The following is a 25,202-nucleotide window of genomic DNA, read 5'->3' on the forward strand; positions in this document are numbered from 1 at the left end:
CAAAACAAAACAAAACAAAACAAAACAAAACAAAACAAAACAAAACAAACAGAGAACTGATTTTTCCCAGGAATCAAATCCCAATTAACTCCTAAAGGAGTATTCCTGGCCCTGTGCTGCTGACTGCCAGGTCACTGGATCAACTTGGCTGCCTTCTCTAATTACTACAGGGTCATAAAGCCAGTAGAATAGTAATAAAACTACAAAGACAGAATGCGGACAACAGTACAGGTGATGCACATAAGAAGGGAATACTAGCCTAGCGCTAGGTAAGAAGAAAACAGGCTCAAAGTACTGTCAGTTTAAGCTACTGGAGGAGAATATGAGAACGTAACACGTCATATATTACCCCCTTCATTTTCATAGAACAAAATATTTTTATGCAGTTATGGCTAAATCCCTTAGTAGAAATACTAACAACTCTCTGAAAACTGAGCTCAGTAAGACACCAGCTGTGCCCATTTTGTAAGCACATCATCTGCTTGTGTGTGTGTGAGGAGGAGGAGTCCTCGTATCTGCAGAGTTCTTAATACAGCTTCTTTTCAGTAAATTACTCCTTTAGTTCCTCCATGACAATTGAAAGAAACTCCTTCACTATGGCCAACAGCCATGTTTTTTTGACATCAACAAAAGCACAGCCTTAGTCATTACTGAACTTTACTTTGTCCTAAGCCACTACTTGACTAAAATAATGCAGGAAAGGAAGTAAGAATGTAAGTAAACATGACAAATATGATTTCCTAATAGCAGTAATAACTGAGAGGCCCAGCCTTGCATTTAAAAACGGAGGACAAAAGCAACAATTCTGTCAGCTGGAAAATCAAACAGTCTCTCAGTCATCACTGTTACTAGAAACAAAAAGCACATTGGTGGCAAATCACTGCAACAGGCAGCACATTCTTACAGCTGGGAAATCTATCCATTTACTCAAACATAGTTCTTCATAATAGTTCAATAATCTTCATGGAACTACAAGCTCCCAGGACATCTCGGAATCACCATAACTTACTTCATGGAATTTCTGAAGGAAAAAAAAAATCAGTATCTCATTAGGGGAAAAAATTTTATAAAGTGTCTATCACCATGAATGACTCCAACTGTCCTATGTAGGAAGCTTCATCATATTCAATCTTTCTTGCTTTTTTGATGGTGCTGGGTACTGAATCTAGGGCGTCAAATATGCTGGGCAAATACCCAAGTAAGCTACAGTCTTAGATTCTAAGATGTATTATTGTATAGAATTTTCCTTCTTGCACTCCTTTTCTACTATGATTGGATCTAGGACTTTATAAGCTAGCCTGATAGTCTGTCACTCTAAAGAAAAGATGCTCTCAGCCAGAAGGAATGCCCAGTACTTCCTACCTAACCTAAGCTATCATTCAGAGTGATTTACTCAAACTGAAAGTCCTACTTTAATTAATCGTAAAGGCTAAACAGTGCTATTAACCCAATCTGTTGTGAATAAAATTTAGTAATGCTTTTCACTAAGAGACCAAAATGTAATACTTACATATCTCACTAAAAGGAGCCGGTTAAATTGTTCCCTTGGCTTTGCAATGAAACAAGCAAATCAATCTTTTCCATGTTCTGACTGCTATTCACAGAGGAGGCCAGTGGGGAAGTCTCTGGCATTTGCTGAGAAAGAAGTGTCACAGAAGATTGGCCCTCATTTTGTGGTTGGCCTGGCTGATTTATGGCCATCAGCTGATCTGGCAATGTAGCTGGTCCAGATGTTAAAAGCTGACTACAATCTGAAAAGACAGCAAAATCAGAAACATCTGATTAGTTAAGATTTCTGAAAAAAATACTTTTTAGTTGCCAGGGAAAATTTATTACTATGCTGATCTACATTACTAAAACTAAAGTACTTGACAGTCTAACAAAATGGTTTTCACAGGACAACACTGGAATCTATCTTGGTATTCCTCTAAACATATATAAAAGTACTACTGAAATTGGGTATGATGGAGCACACCTTTAGTCTCAGTATTTGGAAAGTAGCAAGTAAACCTTGTGAGTTCAAGGCCAGTTGGTCTACACAGTGAGTTCCAGAACAACCATGACTAAATAGTGAGGCCTTACCTCTAAATGCATATATATATATAAATAAAAGTATTACTTAATTACTTGACATAACAGATGAAAAATGGGTGCCTGGCTCTTTAGAAACAACTTAATTGGCTAAGATATTTTCTGTAGATCTTACTTTATTTTCCTTTCAAATTAATGTCATAAAACAGCACACACATTTTTACACTTCATTTCATTTAACCGTCTCAACATCTTCGTGAGGTATAAAAACCATCACTTTTTTTTGTTTCTGTTTCTGAGATAAGGTCTCATATACTCTCGGCTAGCCTCAAACACACTATGGAGCTACAAATGAGTCTGAATTCCTGATCCTCCTGCCTACACCTCTAAAGGGCCAGGACTACAGACATGTACCATTATGACCAGTGTAAAATGATTACTTTCGAAAATATGGAAATTCATGTCTATTAAGGCCAAGTAACTTGTCCAAGGCCTCAGTCTGTAGCTGGTGGAATTGCACTCTGCTTTCAAACTACTGTGCCTTGGGTTTCCTTATAATAATCTGAACATTTCAACTGAGTACTGAGAAATTTGGGTTCCTTACTATTTTGAATGCCAAATAAGAACATTCCTGAAGTCTGCTGGGATGAGCCAGGAGAATTTTGTAGTTGGTTTATTGTGCCTCCTGTAGTGTTGTGAAATAGAGTAGCCTGTGGCTGGGGTGAAGAAGTGCTTCCTTGGATTCCAGGGATGTTGCTCTGCGGGGAATAAAGAGGAGACTGCTGCATATCTGGTTGGCTTATACTGGTTTGCAATGCAGACATGGATGCTGGAGAGAGGAAGAGGGTTACTTGCTGCTCTTGAGAACTAGGTGACCCTTGAACCAACTGGATCTGAGGAGAGCTATGAAACAAGGAGGTCTGTGGTGACTCAGACTGCGTAGGACCTGGGTTCTGAAGTGAGGAAACAGTAGGCTGATTCTGAAATTGCATGGGTTGCTGCTCTTGGTCCATTGGGGCCATATTACTTTGCTGGTGAAAAATTGACTGGTTCTGTTGCTCCTGACTAGCCATCGGGGTCTGGTTTGGGCTAAATATCATGTTTGGTGGTGGCTGCTTCTGGGAGGCCATTGTAGCCATGGCATTCTGATTACTGAATAAAATGCTCTGTTGTTGCTGCTGCTGTTGCTGTTGCTGCTGCTGTTGTTGCTGCTGTTGCTGCTCCTGGGATGGAGAGTTACTCTGCATGCCAACTATTGGGCGCTGTGTTTGGAAAATTGGGCCTTGTTGGTTTTGCGGCATTGGATTAGGAGGAAGGGAGCCAAGGGCCACCTGAGGCTGAAATAAACCTTGCTGAGAGGGTTGTGCCTGTTCCTGGGAAAGAATAGGGGTCTGGATGTGCGAGATTGGAGGCTGCTGTTGAAAAGCAGCTTGCTGCTCAGTGTTTGATGTTGACTGAAGTGGAGAGATTGAGTTCTGTGCTGCAAAAAATGAAATCTGCTCTTCTTGGGCTACTGTGTTAGTCTGAAGATTATTGATAGAACTTTGGGAAAGAAATATGTTGGGTGATTGCTGGTCTTGAGGAACTGAAGAGCCCTGTAATACAGTGATGGTATTCTGAGAGTGAAACATTGAAGGCTGCAGTTGTTCAGAGGATGCTGTGGACGGCTGACTGTGGACAATAGGATTTGGACTATGAAAAATTGAGCCTTGAGTTTCCTGGGAAAGGTTCTGAGCATCAGCAATAGGATTTTGAGGATGAAAGAGCTGAGCCTGTGAATGAGAAGACTGCTGCAAAAAGTTCCCAGACTGAAGCGACATCATCTCGCTCCCTTGCTGGAACAAGCTAGTCCCTTGCTGCTGGGTACCATTATTCTGAACACTCATTATATTTTTTGTAGATGAAAAGAGGTTTACTTGAGGTTGGCTGTCCCCACTGTGCTGCATTTGGACCATTGTTTGGAAGACACTGCTCTGAATCTGTTTTGCTTGCGCTCCAGTTTCTTCTCCATCTCCAGAACTTGGTGTCTGAAACATAGTAGAGCCAGAGGTTGCAACCTGCGGTGTGGTGGTTGTGGAAGTTTCATTTCCAGAAACTGCAGGGGGAGAAGAGAACAACTCACACTGCATTTGCATGTCCTCATTGGTAGGCAGTGCACTCATCATGTGAGAAGACTGCTGGTAAACTGGAGACTGCTGAAGGCTTCCATTTGCTGAAGCAGCTGAAGGAAATAATTCTGACTGAATCTGGGCTGCTGCTTGGCAAATGCTCTGCTGCATCTCCATCACCATTGCAGCGGATGACTCCATCACTTGCTGCTGCTGCTGCTGCTGCTGCTGCTGATTAGACAGTGTATTTTCAGTCTGTTGATGGACACTGTCAGCCCTCCCAGGTAGTAAGTTATCTGGTCTGGTGTGAACTGTAGACTCTGTCGAGGAAAACATTCCAGGGCTTACACTACTTTGAATTTGACTGACTTGGAAAATGTCTGCATTAAGCTGTTCTTGAACATTCTCATTACCATCTGGAGTAGAAAACAGAACAGATGATAACTGTTGTTGTGCCTCTAAAACCTGCTGGACCAAGTCAACACTTCCACTGGTACCACCAGCACTGCTGCCTGTGAAACTTCCCGCTTGCAGCTGCTGAATCGTGCTCTGGAGCTGGCTCACACTATTTGGCGATGGAAAAATATTTGATGGTATCTGCTGCTGTAACGTCTGTGCTTGTTCTTGTAGTGGGGACTGCTGCTGCTGTGATGCCTCAGTCAACTGTGACAAGTTAACCACTGTGTCTGACTGTATTGTGTCTCTGGACTGAGCTTCTCTTGTCTGAAACGGTGCTGCCTGCTGCAGAAGTGCATCACTGCTGGGCAGCTGACTAGAAGCAGAAACTGCTGGGAAAGTCCCAGGCTGTGAGATGTCTTGTGTTTGGATAGTTGTCAGGGTCTCTGGGTTGTATGCCTTGGGCTGAAGCTGCTGCTGATTTTCATTTTCAGGAGGTAAGTGGGAGGATGACGGTGACGAAAAGGATGCATTTCCCGCTATGTTAGAAATAGTTTCTAAAGTTTGCTGGGTTGATCCAATTGTCTTTGTAGTCTAAAAAATAAAAAGCCACAAACAATATGTATATATAAATATTAAATAATCACATTATATTACTCCAAAAATTCTAAGGATACACACAGAGTAAGTTTTCTACTCCACAGTATTAACAGAAGTCAGTGTAAGACTGATTCTTTATGACAATGTCTGACTTTCAGTATTGTAAATATAATCAAACAAGCAGAACAATCAGTTATTGATATGTTTAGCCAAATTAAGAATAATAAGAGAACATTAATCTGATAGTTTGTGTGTAACAAAGCTCAAGACACTTCCATATTGTGGGTCATCAGTAACACTGCAATAGGGAAAACAAGTGAAGAGAATTAAAAAGAAAGTAGAGAAGGAACCATAATCAAAATGTTTCTACTTCTGAAAATGCCAAAATTGGTGCTTTAATTAAAGCAATTAATTTTGGGGGCAGGGTCTTTCTCTGTAGCCCAGGTTGGCCTTAATCTCATATCTTTGATTCCTTAGTCCCCAAACCAACTTGTAGTACTTTTATAAATACATTTCATAGGAATGAATTCCTCCTCTTATCAAAATGTGTCCTGAAGTTACTTTGCAAGCAATTTTACTAATCTATAAAGCATTTACTCTGAAAAGCAAAATTCATTAACCATATCTGATGGAAAACAGATGCCAACGGAACAAGAAAGGGGAATATAGCAATTTTTCGTATGTGAGATAGATATGGGGCATTTGTTACATAACTCACCTGAAAAATTGGGGAAGATCTTTTCTCTGATGTTACTTCCATTGGAGTAACATCTTCAGTCTTAATCATACTGCTTGATATGAGTGGAGTGATCAGGGCATTAGGAAGAATAGTTACCTTATCTACGTTACATCCAGTTGTTTTCATTGCTACACACATAAAAAAGAAAAGTTGTAAACCATAAGAAACAATCTGTTTACTATAGGCCATGGTTTAAATTTAGTTTGTTTGTTTGTTTGTTTGAAGTAGTCTCTATACAGCCTAGGCTGGCCTCAAACTTGTCATCTTCCTACCTCAGCCCCCTAAGAGCACAAAGTATATGTGTACTACACCACCATACCTGGGTTAACTGTCTATTTTGAATAGATGATATCATGATTATAATGCATGATACATTTACTCCTACCCTATTTTTGAGAAACTCTCATGTAGTCTAGGCTGGCCTCAAACTAGATATGTATGTAACCTAGGATGACCTCAAATTTTCAATCCTCCCGTCTTCGCTTGGAATTACATGTTTGGGCCACTATGCCTGCTTTATGCAGAGACAATGAATAAGCCCCTAGGCTTAATGCATCCTAGGCAGGCATTCTGCCCACTCTGTTACATCCCTACTCCTTCCTAACCTCCTTTTACACAAGTGTGACTGGCCTGAAGATTCTTGGTATGGACTGAGAAGGCATGCTTATTTATGTGGTACCATGCTAGGGAATGAAACCTAGGGTCACCTGCAATCTATAGGAGAGCTCCACCACTCAAGAAATACCTACATCTTATAGGTCCTGTTATAAACCAAACTGGTTCAGCTATCAGCTGTATCCCATAAGCCATATCTAAATGTCTGGAGTTACACACCATGCAATAGGGGTCATGCCTTAAGAGTATTTAGCATACAGATTGGTAATCTCCAGGAAGTTAAAAACTCAGGTATAATCTAGCATTCCAACTTTCTGAAGACTGAGATTACTGAAGTATTTCTCAGCAAGAATTCAAGAATACATAAAGTAATTTACAAATTTTGTTCTCTGAATCAGTGTTTTAGAAACTTGAACAATTCAAGGTGGTGCATTAAATGCCATTTCTAAACCATTTTCTACCTCTACCACCTCCACTTTCAACAGTTATCAATTTACAGCTGGGAGAGCCAATCACTACCTTTCCATTTAGCACTCATCCCCACTTTTGATTCTTTTTCTTTCTTCTTTTTACCTTTTCCTTGAGTCTGCCATTGATACTTCATGGAGCCTATTGTTCCTGCTAGTGGCAGTCTCTGAATTGATCATGCAGCTAAAGCCTGAGGTAGAAGTTTGAGGCTCAAATTCTTATTACTTTGAGACTACGGAAAGAACCAGTCTCTTAAAATGGGGTTTCAAAGCCACATTGGATTTTGTGTTAGGAGACCGAGTTCCAGTTTAACGTGCTAATCTTGTTTTATGTGCACAGGTTCTGCCTTACCTAAGTACATTGTAGTTTCAGTGACAACTCAGTTCTATTTCGGGTTACCCGGTCTGGCTATTCCTAACTCTACCTGATCTGTGTTTGATGCTGCCTACCTAGTGGAAGGCACTTCCCTGGGCTATTGGTGTCTTTGGAGAAGTGAGGAAAGCATTTCTTTTGTAAGTTTCTTTGGTATCAGGGTGACAGCAGGCTTTCTAATCTATCACTGCCAATGTTAGTAGGGTAGAGAATCATCTACATGGGCTGCCTCTGCCACCTCTGGGCATGTGTGACAAACCGGGGTACTCATATCTAGTTGGCTTTCTGACACTGGCTGACATTTTTGGTTTTTTTTCTTTTAGAAGGGGTCTCTACATAGCCCTGGCTGTCTTACTATGTAGACCAAGCAACTCACAAAGATCCACCTGCCTCTGCCTCGCAAGTACTGGCATTAAAAGTGTGGGCTTCCACACCCAGCTCTAGTTAGCTTAGACTGGCTTTTGTCAGTAAGTAGAGAGCTGTAAGATTCCCAGCTCAGATGTTCTACTTAGGTGGAGTTCTAGGAGCTGGTGGGCTGGGTAAGAGTAAGGAAATACTAAGCTTGCATGCAGCATCAGTACAGAGAAGGCTGACTTGCTGGTGTGTGGTATGGCACAAGGATGACGCATTGAGATCTACTGCTGCCATTTCTGGAGGCAGACTGACTCATGAATTATAGAACTCTGCCATTATATAATCTGTATCTTCATAAATAAAGGCAAAAAGGCATCATCAGCACATACTATAATTGTGGACCACAATCTGCCTTACCACATTGTAACAAACTTAAGCCTGTTTATAACTATTGCTTCTTTTGTACTCGGGTTGAGACAGTTTTAGTATAAAGGCTAGATGGGTCTTGAACTCATGAAATTCCTGTCTCAGATACCAGAGCATTGACACTGTAGGCATGTACTATCACTCCTGGTCTTTGCTGTTTTGTTGTTTTGTTTTATTAAATTGGTAGGGAAGTAAATAAGCATGTCAGATTTAGGAATGGTTAGGTCCCAAAGTAACTCTTCAAATACCTACAGTTCGTATTTCAGTCTCTTCAGTCTCAGTAGCAAGTACAAACCTTTAAAGAAGGAAGCATCACAATCTGTGCTTTACTTCTTTGGTATGACCTATTCTCATTACTTTTATGGGATTTGGGCTTTATTTTGTTTTTGTTGTTTTTGGTTTTGGTTTTTCTAGACAGGGTTTCTCTGTGTAGTCCTGGCTGTCCTGGAACTCACTCTGTAGACCAGGCTGGCCTCGAACTCAGAAATCCACGTGCCTCTGCCTCCCAAGTGCTGGGATTAAAGGCATGCGCCACCACCGCCCGGCTATTTTGTTTTTTTGTTTTTTCTATTTATGTATTTATCTTGTGTGTATGGGTGGGTACCAAAATGCCATGGTATGTGTGAAGGTCAACAACTTGTAGGAGCTGGTTCCCTTCTTCCATAATACCCATATGTGTTTTGGGGATTAAACCAGGTCATCAGGACTGGTGGCAAGTACCTTATCCACTGAGCCATCTTGAAGGTCCATAAGGGTTAAACTGAAGAAACTGAAAAAAATCAAACTCCTCTATACTCAAACATATTAGTTGTTATCTTGAGTTATAGCCCTTGGTGATCTTGAACTCATGATCCCTTGCCTCCCAAATGCTAGGATTACAAGTATGCACCATCATGTCTGGTCTATTATGGGTTTTTTGTTTAGTTTTTTTTCTTTTTTCTTTTTTTAAACTATACCTATATGCTAAATAAAGGAAAATATCAAGTTGCAAAATAAGTCTGCATCAGTAAAGTTAAACAAATATTTATTTTATAATTTGGAAAACACCTTGCTAAGTAACACATTAGATCAGAGAAAACAAAGCACTAAGGTTTTGCTAGTAGATACATAGAAGGGCAAAATTATTTTTTGAGAATAATGAACTTGGTACCTTTCATGGCTTCTTCAAAAGAGCAAGGTCTTGCTGGACTAGATATCTCCTTTTTCACATTTACATTCAAAGCACCAGCTGCTGATATTAAAAATAAAAGTCATATATTTTGTTCAATTTATTCATCTTGGTAAAATACATATTCTAATACTCTTTAATTGGAGTAATTTCTCAGCATGTCATTGACTTGTTTACCAGAACCCTAGGTTAATTTTCTATAACCAGTAGATTACTTTCTGAAATATACTCACCTCCAAGTAGATAAAATATATAATCACTTACCAAAACAGAAAACTTTAAGAAACCTTTTAACACATGAATGGAAGACTGACACCAAATATCAGACATTTAACACTTAACAGCTACATTAGAGCACTAGTAAGAAAGAAGGTTATCATTTACCTATAAAAGTTTATTAAAAAGTACCAACTGGAAAACATTTGTCAATATTTAAAGTAAATTAAAACACATGATGAACTTACTAGGTCTCATATTATGCCTATTTTTTCAGTAAAACTTTGAAAAAGAATCTTTGCTAGCACTAACAGTGAACTGCTAGGCTACTGTACCTAGTCATGTTGCTTACATCTTGTCTCTGACTTACGGAGCTGAAGAACAGAGGTCATCTTTCAGTAATAATGCTAAACTGCAAATGAGCAGGTTCTGCTTCAAACGGTCATTTTTATTATTGTCGTTTTTAAAATTTCATGGATTCCCCTCCACCTTGTTTTTTTTTTTTGAGATAAGGTTTCCTAAACCTGGTAGTTCTCAACTCATGGGCAGGGACCTTCAAAGGGTCATATGTGAGATATTCTGTATATCAGATGTTTACATTATGATTCACAATAGTAGCAAAAATTACAGTTAAGAAGTAGCAACAAAATAATTTTATAGTTGGGGGTCACCACAACCTGAGGAATGTGTTAAAGGGTCCCAGCATTAGGAAAGTTGAGAACCACTGTGACCTAGCCTGACTAGAAGGTCATAGATTTAGTCAGCCTGGTTGGCTAGTAAGCTTCAGTCTCCATCTCCCCAGTGCTGTGATTACTACTGTACTTGTGTGAACCACAATGTGGGTGTTGGGAATTGAACCTGGGTTCTCTGCAAGAGCAACAAGTGCTCTTAACCTCTGTGCTGGCTAGTCTTATGTCAACTTGACACACAAACTAGAGTTATCTGAAACGAAGAAACCTCAATTGAGAAGATGCTTTCATAAGAGCCAGATGTAAGGCATTTTCTTAATTAGTGATTGGTGGGAGAGGGCCCAGACCATTATGAGTAGTTCCATCCCTGGGCTGGTGGTCCTGGGTTCTATAAGAAAGCAGGCTGAGCAAGCCAGGGGAAGCAAGCCAGTAAGTAGCACTCTTCCATGGGCTCTGCATCAGCTCCTGCTTCCAGGTTCCTGCCCTGTTTGAGTTTCTGTCCTGACTTCCTTTGCTAATCAATATGGAAGCAATATGGAAGTGTAAGCCAAATAAACCCTTTCCTCTCCAACTTGCATTTTGGTCATAAAATCACATTTACTTATTGTGTGTATGCATACACATGTACAACAGAACATATGTGGGGGTCAAATTGATTCTCCTCTACCACATGGATCTCGGGAACTGAACTCAGGCTCCTAGGTCTTTACCATACTGAGCAATCTTGCTGAACCTAGCCTGCTACTTTTATCTAAAACACATTCTAATTTTTATTTGTCAAGGCTGATTTGTTTTGTTATAAAGTAAAGTATTCCTATGTGGCCCAGGATGTCCTCAAACTGGCAATCTTAATGCATCAGGCTCCTGACTACTGAGGTGACAAACCGGAATCACTCAGTCTGGCTTTCAGTGTTTTAAGCATTAAAAAAAAAAAAAATTATTAATGTGGGGATGAGCATGCCATGGTCCTCAACTTATTTATTTTGCATTCATAAACATATCCAAAACGAGATTTGAGTTGGTTTACTTTTAATGCATTATTTCTCATAACAATAGCAAAACAGTTACTTCTAATTGAATAAAAAGACAAAATTCAGGGCTGGAGAGATGACTTCCTGCTCTCACAGGGGACTCACTCCCAACCTATTGTCTCTAACTCTAGTTTCAGGGGACTCAATACCCAGGCCAAGAAACTCTAATGATCTACTTGTCTCTGCTTCCCCAGAACTGGGGTCACAAGAGTGTCGAGCTTTTTATGTAGATTCTGGGAATCAACTCAAGTCCTTATCCTTGCAAGTCAAGGACTTTCCAGCCTGAGCTATCTCCTCACTCTGCTCGCTCTCTCTTTTCTTTCTTTCTTTCTCTCTCTCTCTTTCTTTCTTTTTTTTTTGGTGCAATAGTATTTGGTAGTATTTGTCTTTTTATAAAATATTACTCATCTCAACATTAGTAGGAATTCATGTTTTGGCTGTCTAGACTTCAAACTTTCTCAAAGGAATAGAATTCAATTATTCATTTGGTTCAGAACTGTTCATTTGACATACCTGGATCTGGAGTGTAAGTAAATGGCTGAACATCATGAGATCTTCCAGCATTAGTCACAACATATATTCCCACTGATACAGGCAAAGTTATATGTTGGTCATGATATGGAGGAACCTTCACAATAAGATGGTTCTAATTAAGGAAAAGTATAAGAATCAGAAAGGAAGTCAATGTTTAAGCAAAAAAACAAAAAAAAAAAACAAAAAAAAAACCCAAAACAACAACAACAACAACAACAAAAAACCCACTTAAGTAACTTTCCTGTTATCTGCACAATTTAGAAGTTTGATTAGAAAAAAACTATACTAGATTTTGGAGTCAGGTCTTGCTATGGAGCTCAGACCTGCCTCAATCTCCAGCTTCATTCCTGCAACCACATGCTGAGATTAGGTCACTACAACAAACACAAAAGGATGCTTTAAAGCTCAGGTTGATAAGCACATGCCATTCATCTTGGTATTTCGTCCACAGTAAAGCCCTAATGTTTCCAACAGTCTACAAGGTCCCTGCTTAGCCAACTTCATCTCATTCCCACTCTCCCCAGGGTCCTTTTAACTACTAACCCCAGCTTTACATGAGACTTGTTCTCTGCAACTATAGTATTTTCATGTTCTCAGCTGGCAAGTTCCTTACCCATACCCAGGTCTCATACACAAATGCCACCTTCTCAGAGGCCTTCCCTTCCGTTCCTTGTGCATTCTTTAAAACAGCATTCTCTTCAGCCAGCCACATTCATTTTCACAACAGTACTTTTAACCACTTGAAATTACTGACTGCCTTTCGTCTTTCTTGAACAACAAAATAGAAGCTACTCAAAGTCCTAGGGTGTTCTGTACTCAGATGTCACTTGTGAACTCGTACTACCCTGGACTGAAAGTCCTACTCCTGCTTCAACCACCACATTCTGGGTTTCACAGGTGTGTGCGCCACCATGCTCAACTCCAAAGTCTTATTTATTTCAACACCTTTTCCTCTCTCTAATTCATTTCTGTGTTTCATTTACTACAAGTTCTAGGTCAGTTCTCCAGGATACCAGTTCTAATTCTATCCTAAGAAAATATTTCCCTGAAAGGCACTTAACTCATTCCTCTTTGATTTAAAAATGAACAAAACCACAGAACCAATGACCTATCACACTATGATTTAGTTTGCTTATAAACTCATTTGCAAACAAAAAAATCCAAGTCTGCGCTGAGATGGCTCACTACGTAAAAATGCTTGCTGAAAAGCACAATGACTTACTTTGATCCCAGAATCTATACATAGGTGGAAGGAGAATTGACTCCATAGAGTTGTCCTCTGACTACCACTGCACACACACCCATCACACCCACCTACACTCTTTACAATAAACAGACAAAATCCAACCCTCTAAGGACCTCTAGCATTGCACTTGTCACACAAACCTGATGACTTGAATTTGATACCTGGATCACATGGTGAAGAACAGAGCCAAGCCCATAAATCTCTTGACTTACACACTACATATCATGTGTGCCTATACATACACATGATATATAAAATACTAATAGTAAATTTAAAATTTTACTATTTATCATTGTCTTATTTTAAATATATATGTATATCACATAAGCATATCATTATAAATTTAATTGTTTAATTATTATTTAATTATTGGACTAAAGATGGACATAACTCAATTGGCAGGGTGCTTGCTTAGCATGCATGAAGCCCTGGGTTTAATCCTCAGTACTGTAGAATCATGTTTGTGATCCCAGCACTTGGGAAGCAGAGGAAGAAACTCACGGTCATGCTCGGCTATATAGTGAGTTCACAACTAGACTAGACTACATGAGACCTGACATCAAAGATGCAAGGGGGTAGGTAACACCCTATTCCTTAGAAGAAAGAATAGACAAATGGATACAAGGGAAGGAGGGAGAAAGGAAACAAGTGGGAGAGAGAGATAAGAAAGGGCAATAAAGGGGAGAGAGTACTAAAATAAAGGGAGATTAATCTAACCAATGTGTCAGAATCCAAAACATGTACAAAGGGAGACCCATCTAAACAGAAACAACAGCAAACTAAAGCACGTTCACAGCACACAACAGTCTCCTATGGAGTAACAAGGCTTCACTTGGTAGTGAAGGTACTGAAGAAGTCAATTAGAACTAGGGGTTGTTGAAGTGCTCCCTGAAAGAACAGACTTGAGAGCAGAGCTTCCTTCTCCCTCAGGGAGAATGGAATAAGCTGCCACTCTGTGTTGTGCCATGTTGTGACCCCAACACTTCACAAGCCTAGTGTTGGGGTCTGACTGACAACAGTGCTCTAGAGGCCATGCCTGCTGGTCATGCAGAGTGGGGTTACCTGATTATTTGAAGGAAAAAATAAATGTCAGAACTGGAAGGAACCTCAAATAATTGAGCTAAGTTATCTGAACAAAAATGAACTGCTGAGTAAAAACCAAAAGTATTAAAAAGTTTAAATTATACCTGATGGAACAATTCCATGTCAATTTCAGCTTCTGATTTCCAAGAGTTTTCGTCTGATGGAAATAAAAACAGTGACTTATAAAGTTTTTTAACCTTTCCATTTTGTAGTTATAATTGTATTTTTATAACAAATGGAACACTGTCTATCACTTATATGTCTACTTACCAGAAACGTTTTCCTGGAAAATAACTTTTGTTCCTTTCAGAAAGTTCTTCCCAATTAAGAACACTTCTTCCTCTCCTTTCACTGAACAGCTATGCAAGCTTTTCTTTAAGATCTCAGGAACTCCTGCTGGCTGAGCTGTGGATATACATATGTAAGTTTTCCAAAGAAGAGCCACCAACTCTTAATTCTCATCTGAAAACAACTTGTAATCATGAATCTACTTTTATGAGTTGTTTTTGTAGATCATTAATTTTTGTTTTCTTTTTTTATTATTATTACATTTTATTTATTTTAGACCACCTGTCTCTCTGTGTATGTGTGCATGTACACAAACCACAGTAGGTGTGTGGTCAGAGAACCTATGAGAATCAGTTCTTAACTTCCATTATGTGGATCCAGAGTATAAAACTCAAGTTGTCAGGTTTAATTCCCAGCACCCACACAGCAGTTCACAAACACTGGAACTTCTGTTCCAGGGAATCTGATGCCTTCTTCTGGCCTCTGGCTGCCAGGCATGGTGTGCATGGTGTGGTGTGTGTTCTCTCTCTCGCTCTCTTTCTTCTTCTTCTTCTCCTTCTCCTCCTCCTTCTCCTTCTCCTCCTCCTCCTCCTCCTCCTCCTCCTCCTTCTTCTTCCTCTTCTTCTCCTTCTTCCCCTTTTCCCTTCTCCCTTTTCTCCCTTCTCCCTTCTCTCTTCTTCTTCTTCTCTCCCTTCCTCTCTCCCTCCCTCTACCCCCCCCCAGGCAAAACACCCAAGCATACTAAATTAGATAAAAATCTATTTTAAAAAATTAGTGTGTTAGGCCTGGCTTGGTTTGATGGCTCTGATGATCCGATTAGAGTTCCAGAATTCACATGGTGAAAGGGAAGAATCCATTCATCCCTACAAACGATCTTCTAACCTCAGATGTACACAGTGGCATACATACAACCAAATACATACACACATGTACACATAAATACAGACACAAACACACACATAAAATTTGGGTGTTTGCTAAGGTAAAGAATGACTGTGATAATTTGACAAAATTAATACAAATAAAAAAGAAAAGGTCTTAAATGACCAAGTAAGACTAGCAAGGTCATAGTATCTATAATAGGATAACAGGAAATTCAACTGAATGGAACAATATCTTTTTTCTGTTTTGAAATCAAATATAAGGTATATAAAAAAAACTACAAAAGTAAAAGGCACATAACACTATCATTGAATTTAAAGGCACACTTTCACTTGTTTTCTTTCTATACTCAAGTTAAAGAGGTAGGAGTTTGGTTTCTCATTCACAAGCACTGCGCTGTATAACCACAACTTGTAACAAGAAATATGACATGCCTTTCTTTACAGAGTTTCTCCTCATTTTATTTCAGTATTCCAACAGCTCATGGGAGAGATACTTGGAAACTCTAGAGTTTGGCAACTGACTTCTGGCATCCTATTTAAATGACTTATTTGAGGGAGATCCTGCTCAGAAACCAATCCAGGCCACTTTAAGTGTCACAATCTCCAGGTCAAATTACATAAAATATTTTAAAAATGACATTAAAGTTTATTTATTCAGTATATGTGCATCACGCCTGCGGGAGTCAGTCCTCTCTGCCATGTGGGTTCCAAGGATCCAACTGAGATCATCAGGTTTGGCAAAAAGTGCTTTTACTTGTTGAGCCATCTGTCAAGCCCTCAAATTGCTTAAATTTTTTTAAAATTTAATTTCATATGCTTTGCCTGAATGTGTATCTGTGCACCACACATATGCAGTGCCCATGGAGATGGAACAGGGCATCAGATTCCCTAGGACTGAAATTACAGATACTTGTAAGCTGCCCTGTGGGTGCAAGGAATCAAATTTAGGTCTTCTAGAAGATCAACCAGTGCTCTTAACCTGTAAGCCATCTCTCTAGCCCTTAATTACTTTTAAAATTAGTATATGATAATAAGAGAAAACTATAAATAGCGAAGTATCTTTCCAATGTTTTTTGGTATCTTTATCTTCTGAGATGGATTTCCAGTAGTCCAGGCTGTCCTTAACCTCACTACATAGCTAAGGATGACTGACTTGCACTCCTGATCCTTCTGCCCCTACCTCACACAACTATTTTTTTCCTCACTTTTTCTGAGACAGATCTTGTCTTTCAGTGTAGGCTGGCCTATATTCACGCAGTCTTCTTGTTTTTACTCCTAGCCATTAGGATTATAGTTTGTGCCACCATACCCAGCTCACTACAACTTTGCTTTGGTCAAAGAGATAAGATTTGCTGTGTTCTCCTGCCTAGACTTTAACTCCTGGGGTCACATTATCTTCATGCCTTGGCTTTCCAAGTGGGTAGGAGCATAAGTGCTTGCCACTTGTGTTCTCTTGGCTACAGCTTTTAAAATGTTTCAAGTTCAACACAACCGTATAAGCTGAAGTATAAAATATTAAAATTTATGGATATCTGAAAAAGTGACATGATAAACTTAAGAACTCTTCATATATGTAGCATCTTCATATTTTCTTACTTACTGCATAAAATGGGGGAAGAGGGTGTCTGCAATGTCAGAGTAGAGCCATCCTTCCTTGTGATATTAACTCGAAAAACCAATCTGGCACGAGTGCTCTTTTTCTTAGAACCAGCAATTCCAATTCTGGCTTCAACATCGGCATTTCTCAGCTTCAATATTCCTACACAGTCCACCCTAAAACAGAAAATATACTGTTGTTGTATAGTGTTTTCCGCCCCTGAAACATGGTTTCTTTGTGTGGCCCCGTCCTAGCTTCTTCTGTACACCAGGCTGGCTTCAAACACAGGGAGATCCACCTGTCTGTGCTTCCTGAGTGCTTGGATTAAAGGTCATCAACTGGAAATAGTCAACATTTTTTTTTCTTTTGCATTTTTTTTAAAGATTTATTTATCTATTTCATGTACACTATCACTGTCTTCAGACACACCAGAAGAGGGCATCAAATCTCTGTAACAGATGACTGTGAGCTACCATGTGGTTGCTAGTAACTGAACTCAGGACCTCTGGAAGAGCAGTCAGTCACTCTTTATTTTGTTTTGTTTTGTTTTTGTTTTTTCGAGACAGGGTTTCTCTGTGTAGCTCTAGCTGTCCTGGAACTCACTCTGTAGACCAGGCTGTCCTCGAACTCAGAAATCCGCCTGCCTCTGCCTCCCAAGCGCTGGGATTAAAGGCGTGCGCTACCACCGCCCGGCTGCAGTCAGTCACTCTTAACCACTGAGCCCCAAGTTTTCTTTTTAAAAAGGCCAATACTTGGCCAGACAGTGGTGGTGCACACCTTTAATCCCAGCACCCAGGAGGCAGAGGCAGGTGGATCTCTGTTTTAAGCTATAGAGTGAGTTCCAGATACTCAGGGCTGTTAAATATAGAAATCCTGTCAAAAGAAAGAAAGAAAGAAAGAAAGAAAGAAAGAAAGAAAGAAAGAAAGAAAGAAAGAAAGGAAGGAAGGGGGGGGAGGGAGGGAGGAAGAGAGAAAGAGACAGACAAGACAGACACAAATTCTTATTAACTCTTTGAATACTTAATAGTCATAAGGTCCCAAATTCACAAAATACCAAAGGTTAAATTTACATATTCAAACCCCCTAATCTTGTTAATTTTCTGTTTAGAATGGAAAAGTCAGTAAACAAAATTATTTTTAAAATATGAACATAAGTAATGGTCTATGATATGAATATAAGAATAAGACTTATTCTGTGCTTTAAAAAAAAAATATTTATTTTTGCCAGGCATGGTGTCGCATGCCTTTAATCCCAGCACTCAGGAGGCAGAGGGATGAGGATCTGAATTTTGAGGCTACCCTGGTCAACATAATGAGTTCCAGGACAACTAGGCTACATAGTGAGACTCTGTATTGAAAAAAAAAGTACATACTATATGTATTTATCTTATATTAATTAACTAATTAATTGATTAATTTTATGTGTATATTTGCTTACATGTGTGTCTAGTGTCCCTGGAGCTAGAGAAGGGCATCAGATCTCTTGGAACTAGAGCTAAAGCCAAATGTAAGCTGCCATGTAGGTGCTGGGACCCCAAACCCTTGTCTTCTGGAAGAGTCATATGTGTTTCCAACTGATAAACTATCATTCCAGCCCCTATTCTGTATTCTGGTGCTTAAAAAAAAAAGGCTTTCTTTTTGCAGCTAATTAAAACAGATATTAAAACAGAATGAGGGAGTGAAGAGATGGTTCAGCAGTTAAAAGCAGTTGCTCTTCCAGAGGACCCTGGTTCAGTTTCTAGCACCTATATGAAAGCTTACAACTGTCTATAACTCCAGTTCCAGAGGATATGATGCCCTCTTCTAGCCTTTGTGGGTACCAGACATGCAAGTGGTACACAGACATACAGGCAAAACTTCCATATATATAAAGCAAAATGTTTTTTTAAAAAAAAACCAAACAGAATAGGTTATGCTTTATTTTTTTTTTAAATTTGCAACTAGCTCCTGCAGTAGAATGTTATATAGGTATTAAAAAAATAGTAACAGTTAATGAAATTGTAAAACATTCCTAAATTAACTAAAAAGAAGATTATAAAATAATATCTCAACTTTGTCAAAAACAAACCAAACAAAAACCTGGAAAGAAAATTAAAAGAGTAGTTTGCTGGTTATGACAGTGCACTCCACCTTTAATCCCAACACTCAGAAGGTAGAGGCAGAAAGATCTCTGTGAGTTCAAGGCCATCATGGTCTACACAGAGAAATCCAGGATAGCCAGAACTACACAGAGAGACCCTGGCTATCTATCTGTCTGTCTTTTTTTGAGAGCCTGTTTCAAAACAAACAAACAATATAATAGTTATTATTTGTAGAATTTTTAAAACATCATTCATTCATCTGTTGTTGGGGGCATGCACAGCAAGGTACATATGGGGCTCAGATAACAACCTTTTGTGACTCAGTATCCTCCTTCTACCATTTGGGTCCTAGTATCAAAACAAGGTCATCAGGCTTGATGACAAGTGCCTTTACCCTCGGAGCCATTTCTCTAGCCTCAGGTCAAAATTTGAAGAGCATATTTTTTTTTTTTTTTTTTTTTTTTTTTTCGAAACAGGGTCCCAAACTTACTACATAGTCAAGTATGACCTTGAACTTCTGGTTCTCTTGCTTCCACCTCAGAGTGCTTGGGCTATAGAGATGCACCACCACACAAAAGTCATGTGGTACTGGAGTCCAACCTAGAGTTTTACTCATACTAGACAAGTACTATACCAACTAAGCTATATCCCCAGACCCCTGACTATGTAATTTTTATTTTTAGTATTAATATTAAATTTTTCAGTAAGTCTTAATCTTATCTTCCAAAACAAAAGCCAGCATGTTCTTTGGCCTTTATTTCCCTGCTTGGGAACTCTTTAGGACAGCAAAACATGAATTCAACTCAGTCCGTCACCATTCTGGAAGAAGGCCTTTTGTCTTTTTGGAGTGATCCTCCTACCCTTAAATGGCTGAGCCATCTCTATAGTCCTGTAGAAACCTTCTAAAAGAACAGATTGTTCTATTTAAAACATTTTAATAAGGCCCTCAAAAATCAGCCTGCAGTGCTGGTGCAAACCTTTAATCCCAGCACTCGGAAGGCAGAGGCAGGAGCATCTCTATAAATTTGAGGTCAGTCTGGTCTACAAAGTTCCAGGACAGCCAAGGTTAGACAGAGAAACCCAATATTTTCATGATTATCATAAAAGTAGAATATAAAAAATTCTTGGGAGCTAAGAGAGATTGCTCAGAGGTTAAGAGCACTTGCTGCTTGGTTGAGTTCCTAGTAGCTATCTATGTAAGTTGGTCACTCTAGTTCCAGGAGATCCAATATCTTTCCTCTTGTCTCTGTGGGCAATTGCACATACATAATGCACAGAAACTCATATAGGGATACATGCATATACATTAAAATAAATCTATTTTAAAATTTGCCAAGAACTAGGCGTGGTGGTGCACACCTTAAATCCTAAGACTCAGGAGGCAGAGGGTGGTCCAGAGGTCTACACAGTAGCTACCCAAGACAGCCAGGGCAATGTAGAAAGAGCCTATCTATATAAAACAAAACAAAACAAATAAACCCAAAAACAATAAAAACTCAATAAATAAACAATAACTGTAAATAAATAAAATATAAAAAGTTGACAGGCCCACATCTTTAATCCAACCATTCAGGTGACAGAACTCTGGGAATTTGAGGCCAGCCTGGTCTACACAGAAGGTTATAGGCTAATCAGAGTAACTTATAAAACCTTGTATAAAAAAAAAAGGGGGGAGTGGGGGAGCTGGAGTGATGGTTCAGTGGGTAAAAGCACTGGCTGTTCTTCTAAAGGTCCTGAGTTCAATTCCCAGCAACAACATGGTGGCTCACAACCATCTTTAGTGAGATCTGGTGACCTCTCTTGGCCTGCAGGCAGAATGCTGTATAAAATAAATAAATCTTAAACAAAAAAGAGGAGTGGGGAGAAATTTATTAAATACTTACGCCAGTGTCATGTTGTTGCTAGGATCAAGACCAACTTCTATAACAGTGGTACCTTCAATGTCCACTTCTTTGCAGGGAGTTGTATTTCGCCCAGTTACTCTACAGGCCTGATAGAATCCATGTGGTTTTACTCGACCAGAATCATTGCCCACAAATACCTGCAACACTACTGGTTCATTATGACCTTCCAGCTGTAAACAGATAACATGCACCATAAACACTAGTTAGCATTTCAAATAAACTCATTATGAACTAAACATTCAAAATCTAATCCTATATTTAAAACTGGATGGAGAAATAATTTAAACATAAAGGAAAACAGGTAAAATTTTCCTTTTCCTTCCTTCCTTTTTTGTGCATTGAAGACTGACCCTAGGTGCTCACAAATGCTAGGCTAGTACTCTACCCAAGCCACACACGCAGTTCAAATACTTTCTGATAAAGAAAAACTGGAGTCAGGTGTGGTGGCATACACCTTTAATTACAGCAGAGGCAGGTGAATCTCTGTGAGTTCCAGGGCTATATAGAGTTCTGTCTCAAACAAAAACAAACAAAAACATACAAAATGAAAAAGAAGGAGAGGGGGTTGGGGAACACTGAAGACATGGCTCAATTAAAGGCCAGGCTCACAACAAAAATTAAAGAAAAACTGGTTCTTTACAGAAAACTACTGTATTAGTTCTACAATAACTACATTTTAATTAATTTATATGTACTAACACTAAACTGTTATATAACCTATTTGCATAAGATGGGAATAGATACACAACTGCCCAGAGAGAATATAGATTACTCAGGATCTGCTACTACCAGTGGATTGTGTTAATGGCAACATCTTCATCATCAATGAGAATATATATGATAAATTTTACTACTTAAGCAGTTTGAGAGAAAAGTATGCAGTCATATAAATGATAGGAAAATGGAGTTCAAAGACTAGATCATTAAATCCTGGGCTAGCACATCATCTATGGTCAAAAGTGTTTGCTTAAAGTAAGATATGTGATCATTATAGACCTCTAACAAAACTCTCATAAATAAATGATAGTTCATATTTATAATAATATTTATAATAGAAAAATGTTTTTAATTTTGGTTCTTGTTATATCTTACAGTAAACACACTGAAGCTGTTGATAAATGATGCAAGAAAAAAATTACAAAAAAGTCACATCTTTTCTATCCCATTATATTAGCATATTTGTGCAAAGAGTATCATAATCAGGCAAATAATTAATGAAATAAGGAAGTGTATATCCATTGTGATCTCCTTCTACAAATGGATTATGTAATAGTTTAGCAGAGAACATGTAAAGTTCTAATGAAAATGTTGTTACTACAGAACTAGATAGCAGTACCTAGATTGGTCTCAGCACTTAAAAGGGACAAGTGTCTGTTGAGTGAATGAACAAATGAACTATTGAAGGCAGTCATTTCATTCCCTATCAGATTCAGGCAATTAATCAATAATATATTTAAATGTGTAAGTATTCAGACCAAGCACAACATAAAGGCAGGTAATCAGATTAAAAATACTGAATAAACTATGAAAATATCCAGCTAAATATACACAAAGACTGTTACTAGACTTGAGGGATTGGTTGCAAATGGATTAGTGTGGTAAGACAGGAACAAATGCTCAAAGACACACTTCAATCATGACTTCATTTAAGTATGAAATGAATGGCAGGCAGTTCATGTTTGTTTGTTTGTTTCTATTTTCAAACAATAATATTCTTTATAATAAAAGTACCAAGTGATAAAGTTTTATTTTAAGTCAGAGTTCTGAAAAGATAATTCTGATAATTTAAGAATCTTATTTTCCGTGCTGAGCAGTAGTGACACACACCTTTAATCCCAGTACTTGGGAGGCAGAGGCAGGTGACTCTCGGAGTTCGAGACCTGCCTAGTCTACAAGTAAGTTCCAGGACAGCCAGGGCAACACCAAGAAACCCTGTCTCAAAAAAACAACAGAAAAAAAAAAACCCCTTATTTCCATGTGTTATTTCCATTTGTTTTGAGACAAGTGCTCACCATGTAGTTCTAGCTGGCCTACAACTCTCTGTGCTCTCTATGAAGACTATAATTGGCTTCTAATTTATATTAGAGCTGTCTGTCTTTGCCTCCTAAATGCTTGCATTAAAAGCATGTGCCACCATGCCTAGTGAAGTTCTTAATAATTTCTACTATCTTTCTTTGCATTTACTTTAAAATTTCTTCTTAAATAAAACATTTTGGATGTATCTACTATCACTATTAAACAAAGGAGGAAGACAATTAATGACCTGCAGATATTTTTTTTCTTTTCAGAACATATTCTCATATCTCAAACTGAAATTTACCCAGGCATGCTGGCTCACATCTATTGTTCAAGCACTCAGGAAGCAGGAGGCTTGCCATGAATTCAAGGCTGATGTGGACTACATATTGAGTTCCTGGTTAGCATGAGTTAAAGCAAAACATATCTCAGAAAAACAAAATCAACCAGCTAAATAAACAATTCAAATGTTATCTAAGTATTACTTGGCTTATGGCCCAATTAGACATTTGTTTTCTATTATACTAAGCTAATAACTCTACTCTTCTATTTCAGGAAGCTTTTCCTGAGCTTAAAATAATTAGTAAAACTGAAAGAAATTCATCACATAGAAAGTATTATTTTTACATGTATTTGATGGTTATGCATGGGGAACATGTATGTGGGGCATGTGTATACCATGGTGTGGTTATGTGGAGGTCAGGATAATCAGGTAGAGTCAGTTCTCTTCTCCCACAACTGACCTACAAAGTCACCTCATGGGCCAGTCTTCATACATTACCTTCACTGTCGGAAAGCCTTGCTGTGTTCTATCTTTTACAGAGCCTCGGCTGCCCTCTGTTAGGTACCGGGCTCGGTGTTGGGTTTCAGGCTGTACCACTATCTTCAGCTCCTTCCCCTCACTTTTAACCGGATACTGTCCACACAACATAGGACTCTTCTTTACTCCAGTTCCCTTTTGGTTGTCTAATGTTCTGAGAATCCAAAGCACAACATGAAGGAAATATCAAAAACAGTTTTCTATAAAAGCTATCTTAGATAAAGGAAGAAACAGAAAGGCAGTAACACTGAAAACAACTGCTTAGCCTATGGATAAAAAAGAACACAGCCTAAAGGAGGAAGAAACATCCTTTATAACCAAAGTATCTTTAAAATATTTTTGAACCAAGTGTTAACTACATGCCATTTAAAAAAAAAAAAAAGCTGTACAGGAAAGAGAAAAATACAGTAGGGTGGCAGGAGAAAGACAGTGAAATAAGTATTGTTTCTTCACTGCAATTCAGTTAAAATATAATGTAAAAATTACACATATCACTCACATAAAACTAAAAGACTAATTATGATTACTTTTTAATCAGACTTGCAAAAACAAAAGAAAAAAAAAAGGAATTATCAAAAACTACCAAACCAGCACAAAAAAGAATTAGCTAAAACTACCTAAAAGATTCCACAATGAAGGTACACGTGGTATATTCTTTTGAAACGCTTTCTCAGTAAATCAAAATGAGAAATTTATAATAAAAAAATAAGTGATTAGATTTTTATTGGGAAATGATGTTTAGTAAATAATGAGTGTGATTTTTTCAGATTACTTTTATGTGTGACTGATTATCACCTGAGCTCTATAGTACTGGTAATTCTACTTGTTTTTTTTTTTTTTTTTTTTAAACTGTGGAAGTTTTGTTTTGCTGTTTCTTGGAGACAGGGTCTCGTATACCCCAAGCTGTCTTCAACCTGCTGTATAGCTGACGAGGGCCTTGAGGTGCAGATCCTCCAGTTGTCACACCTATTTGAGCACGTGCCTGTCTAAAACTGTGTTAATTTAAGCATTTCTTTGTTTATAATATAATATCCAAAATAGTGTTTAGGACTTCTATAAAGTAGCTAATGTAACGCAAATACCTTATGAAAATAAGCAGAATAACCCCGCCCCCAGTAACATGAAATAGATTTAAAATTATCCATGTATGTTCTTGAAAAGTCAGGGCCTATCATGCGTTTTTTTTTTACACAGCAAGGTAACCAGATTCCCAGAGGAATATTATGATTTTAAAAACAGAAGAACAGCTTTAAACCTGGCCTTAAATTTTACCAATCCAGTTGTGACCAAGCTGTTGCCTCAATCATCAGAACAAAGGGAAGGCAGTCTGTCACTTAGTTGAAATGACTCCCTAGGAAAGGAGTGTGGAGGAAAGGGCAACACTAATAACTGATGCAGGAATCCTGGGGACTGGCAGGGCAAGTGCATATGAAATATTTGCTGATGAAGCCAAACGGGAAGAAGGAGCAGAAAAGGAGAGCAGAGAGGAAAAGGAATTTTTATAATGGTAAGAAGGCAGGACCAGACCTTACTTGG

At 38.6% G+C, this 25,202-nt stretch overlaps 1 protein-coding gene across 6 annotated transcripts in view; it reads right to left on the minus strand.

Moving 5' to 3' along the window:
- Positions 1-37: 37 nt before the first annotated feature.
- The window catches only part of Nfat5 (nuclear factor of activated T cells 5), a 77,751-nt gene continuing 52,586 nt past the window's right edge, over positions 38-25,202 (minus strand). For 3 of the 6 annotated variants that reach the window (XM_028768547.1, XM_028768548.1, XM_028768550.1), the window contains 11 exons: positions 23,628-23,820; positions 20,810-21,000; positions 16,849-17,021; positions 14,347-14,481; positions 14,181-14,233; positions 11,727-11,859; positions 9,260-9,340; positions 5,854-6,002; positions 2,636-5,129; positions 1,511-1,751; positions 38-1,021 (listed from right to left, as the gene is read on the minus strand). In XM_028768547.1, the coding sequence (XP_028624380.1) occupies positions 1,519-1,751; positions 2,636-5,129; positions 5,854-6,002; positions 9,260-9,340; positions 11,727-11,859; positions 14,181-14,233; positions 14,347-14,481; positions 16,849-17,021; positions 20,810-21,000; positions 23,628-23,820 (3,835 nt within the window). In that variant the 3' untranslated portion in view covers positions 38-1,021; positions 1,511-1,518. The remainder of the gene's footprint in view (positions 1,022-1,510; positions 1,752-2,635; positions 5,130-5,853; positions 6,003-9,259; positions 9,341-11,726; positions 11,860-14,180; positions 14,234-14,346; positions 14,482-16,848; positions 17,022-20,809; positions 21,001-23,627; positions 23,821-25,202) is intronic. The other 3 variants (XM_028768551.1, XM_028768552.1, XM_028768553.1) reach the window with 1 other exon arrangement.

This window comes from Grammomys surdaster, unplaced genomic scaffold, assembly GCF_004785775.1.
Source record: "Grammomys surdaster isolate TR1022 unplaced genomic scaffold, NIH_TR_1.0 187, whole genome shotgun sequence".
Classification (NCBI taxonomy): Eukaryota; Metazoa; Chordata; class Mammalia; order Rodentia; family Muridae; genus Grammomys; species Grammomys surdaster.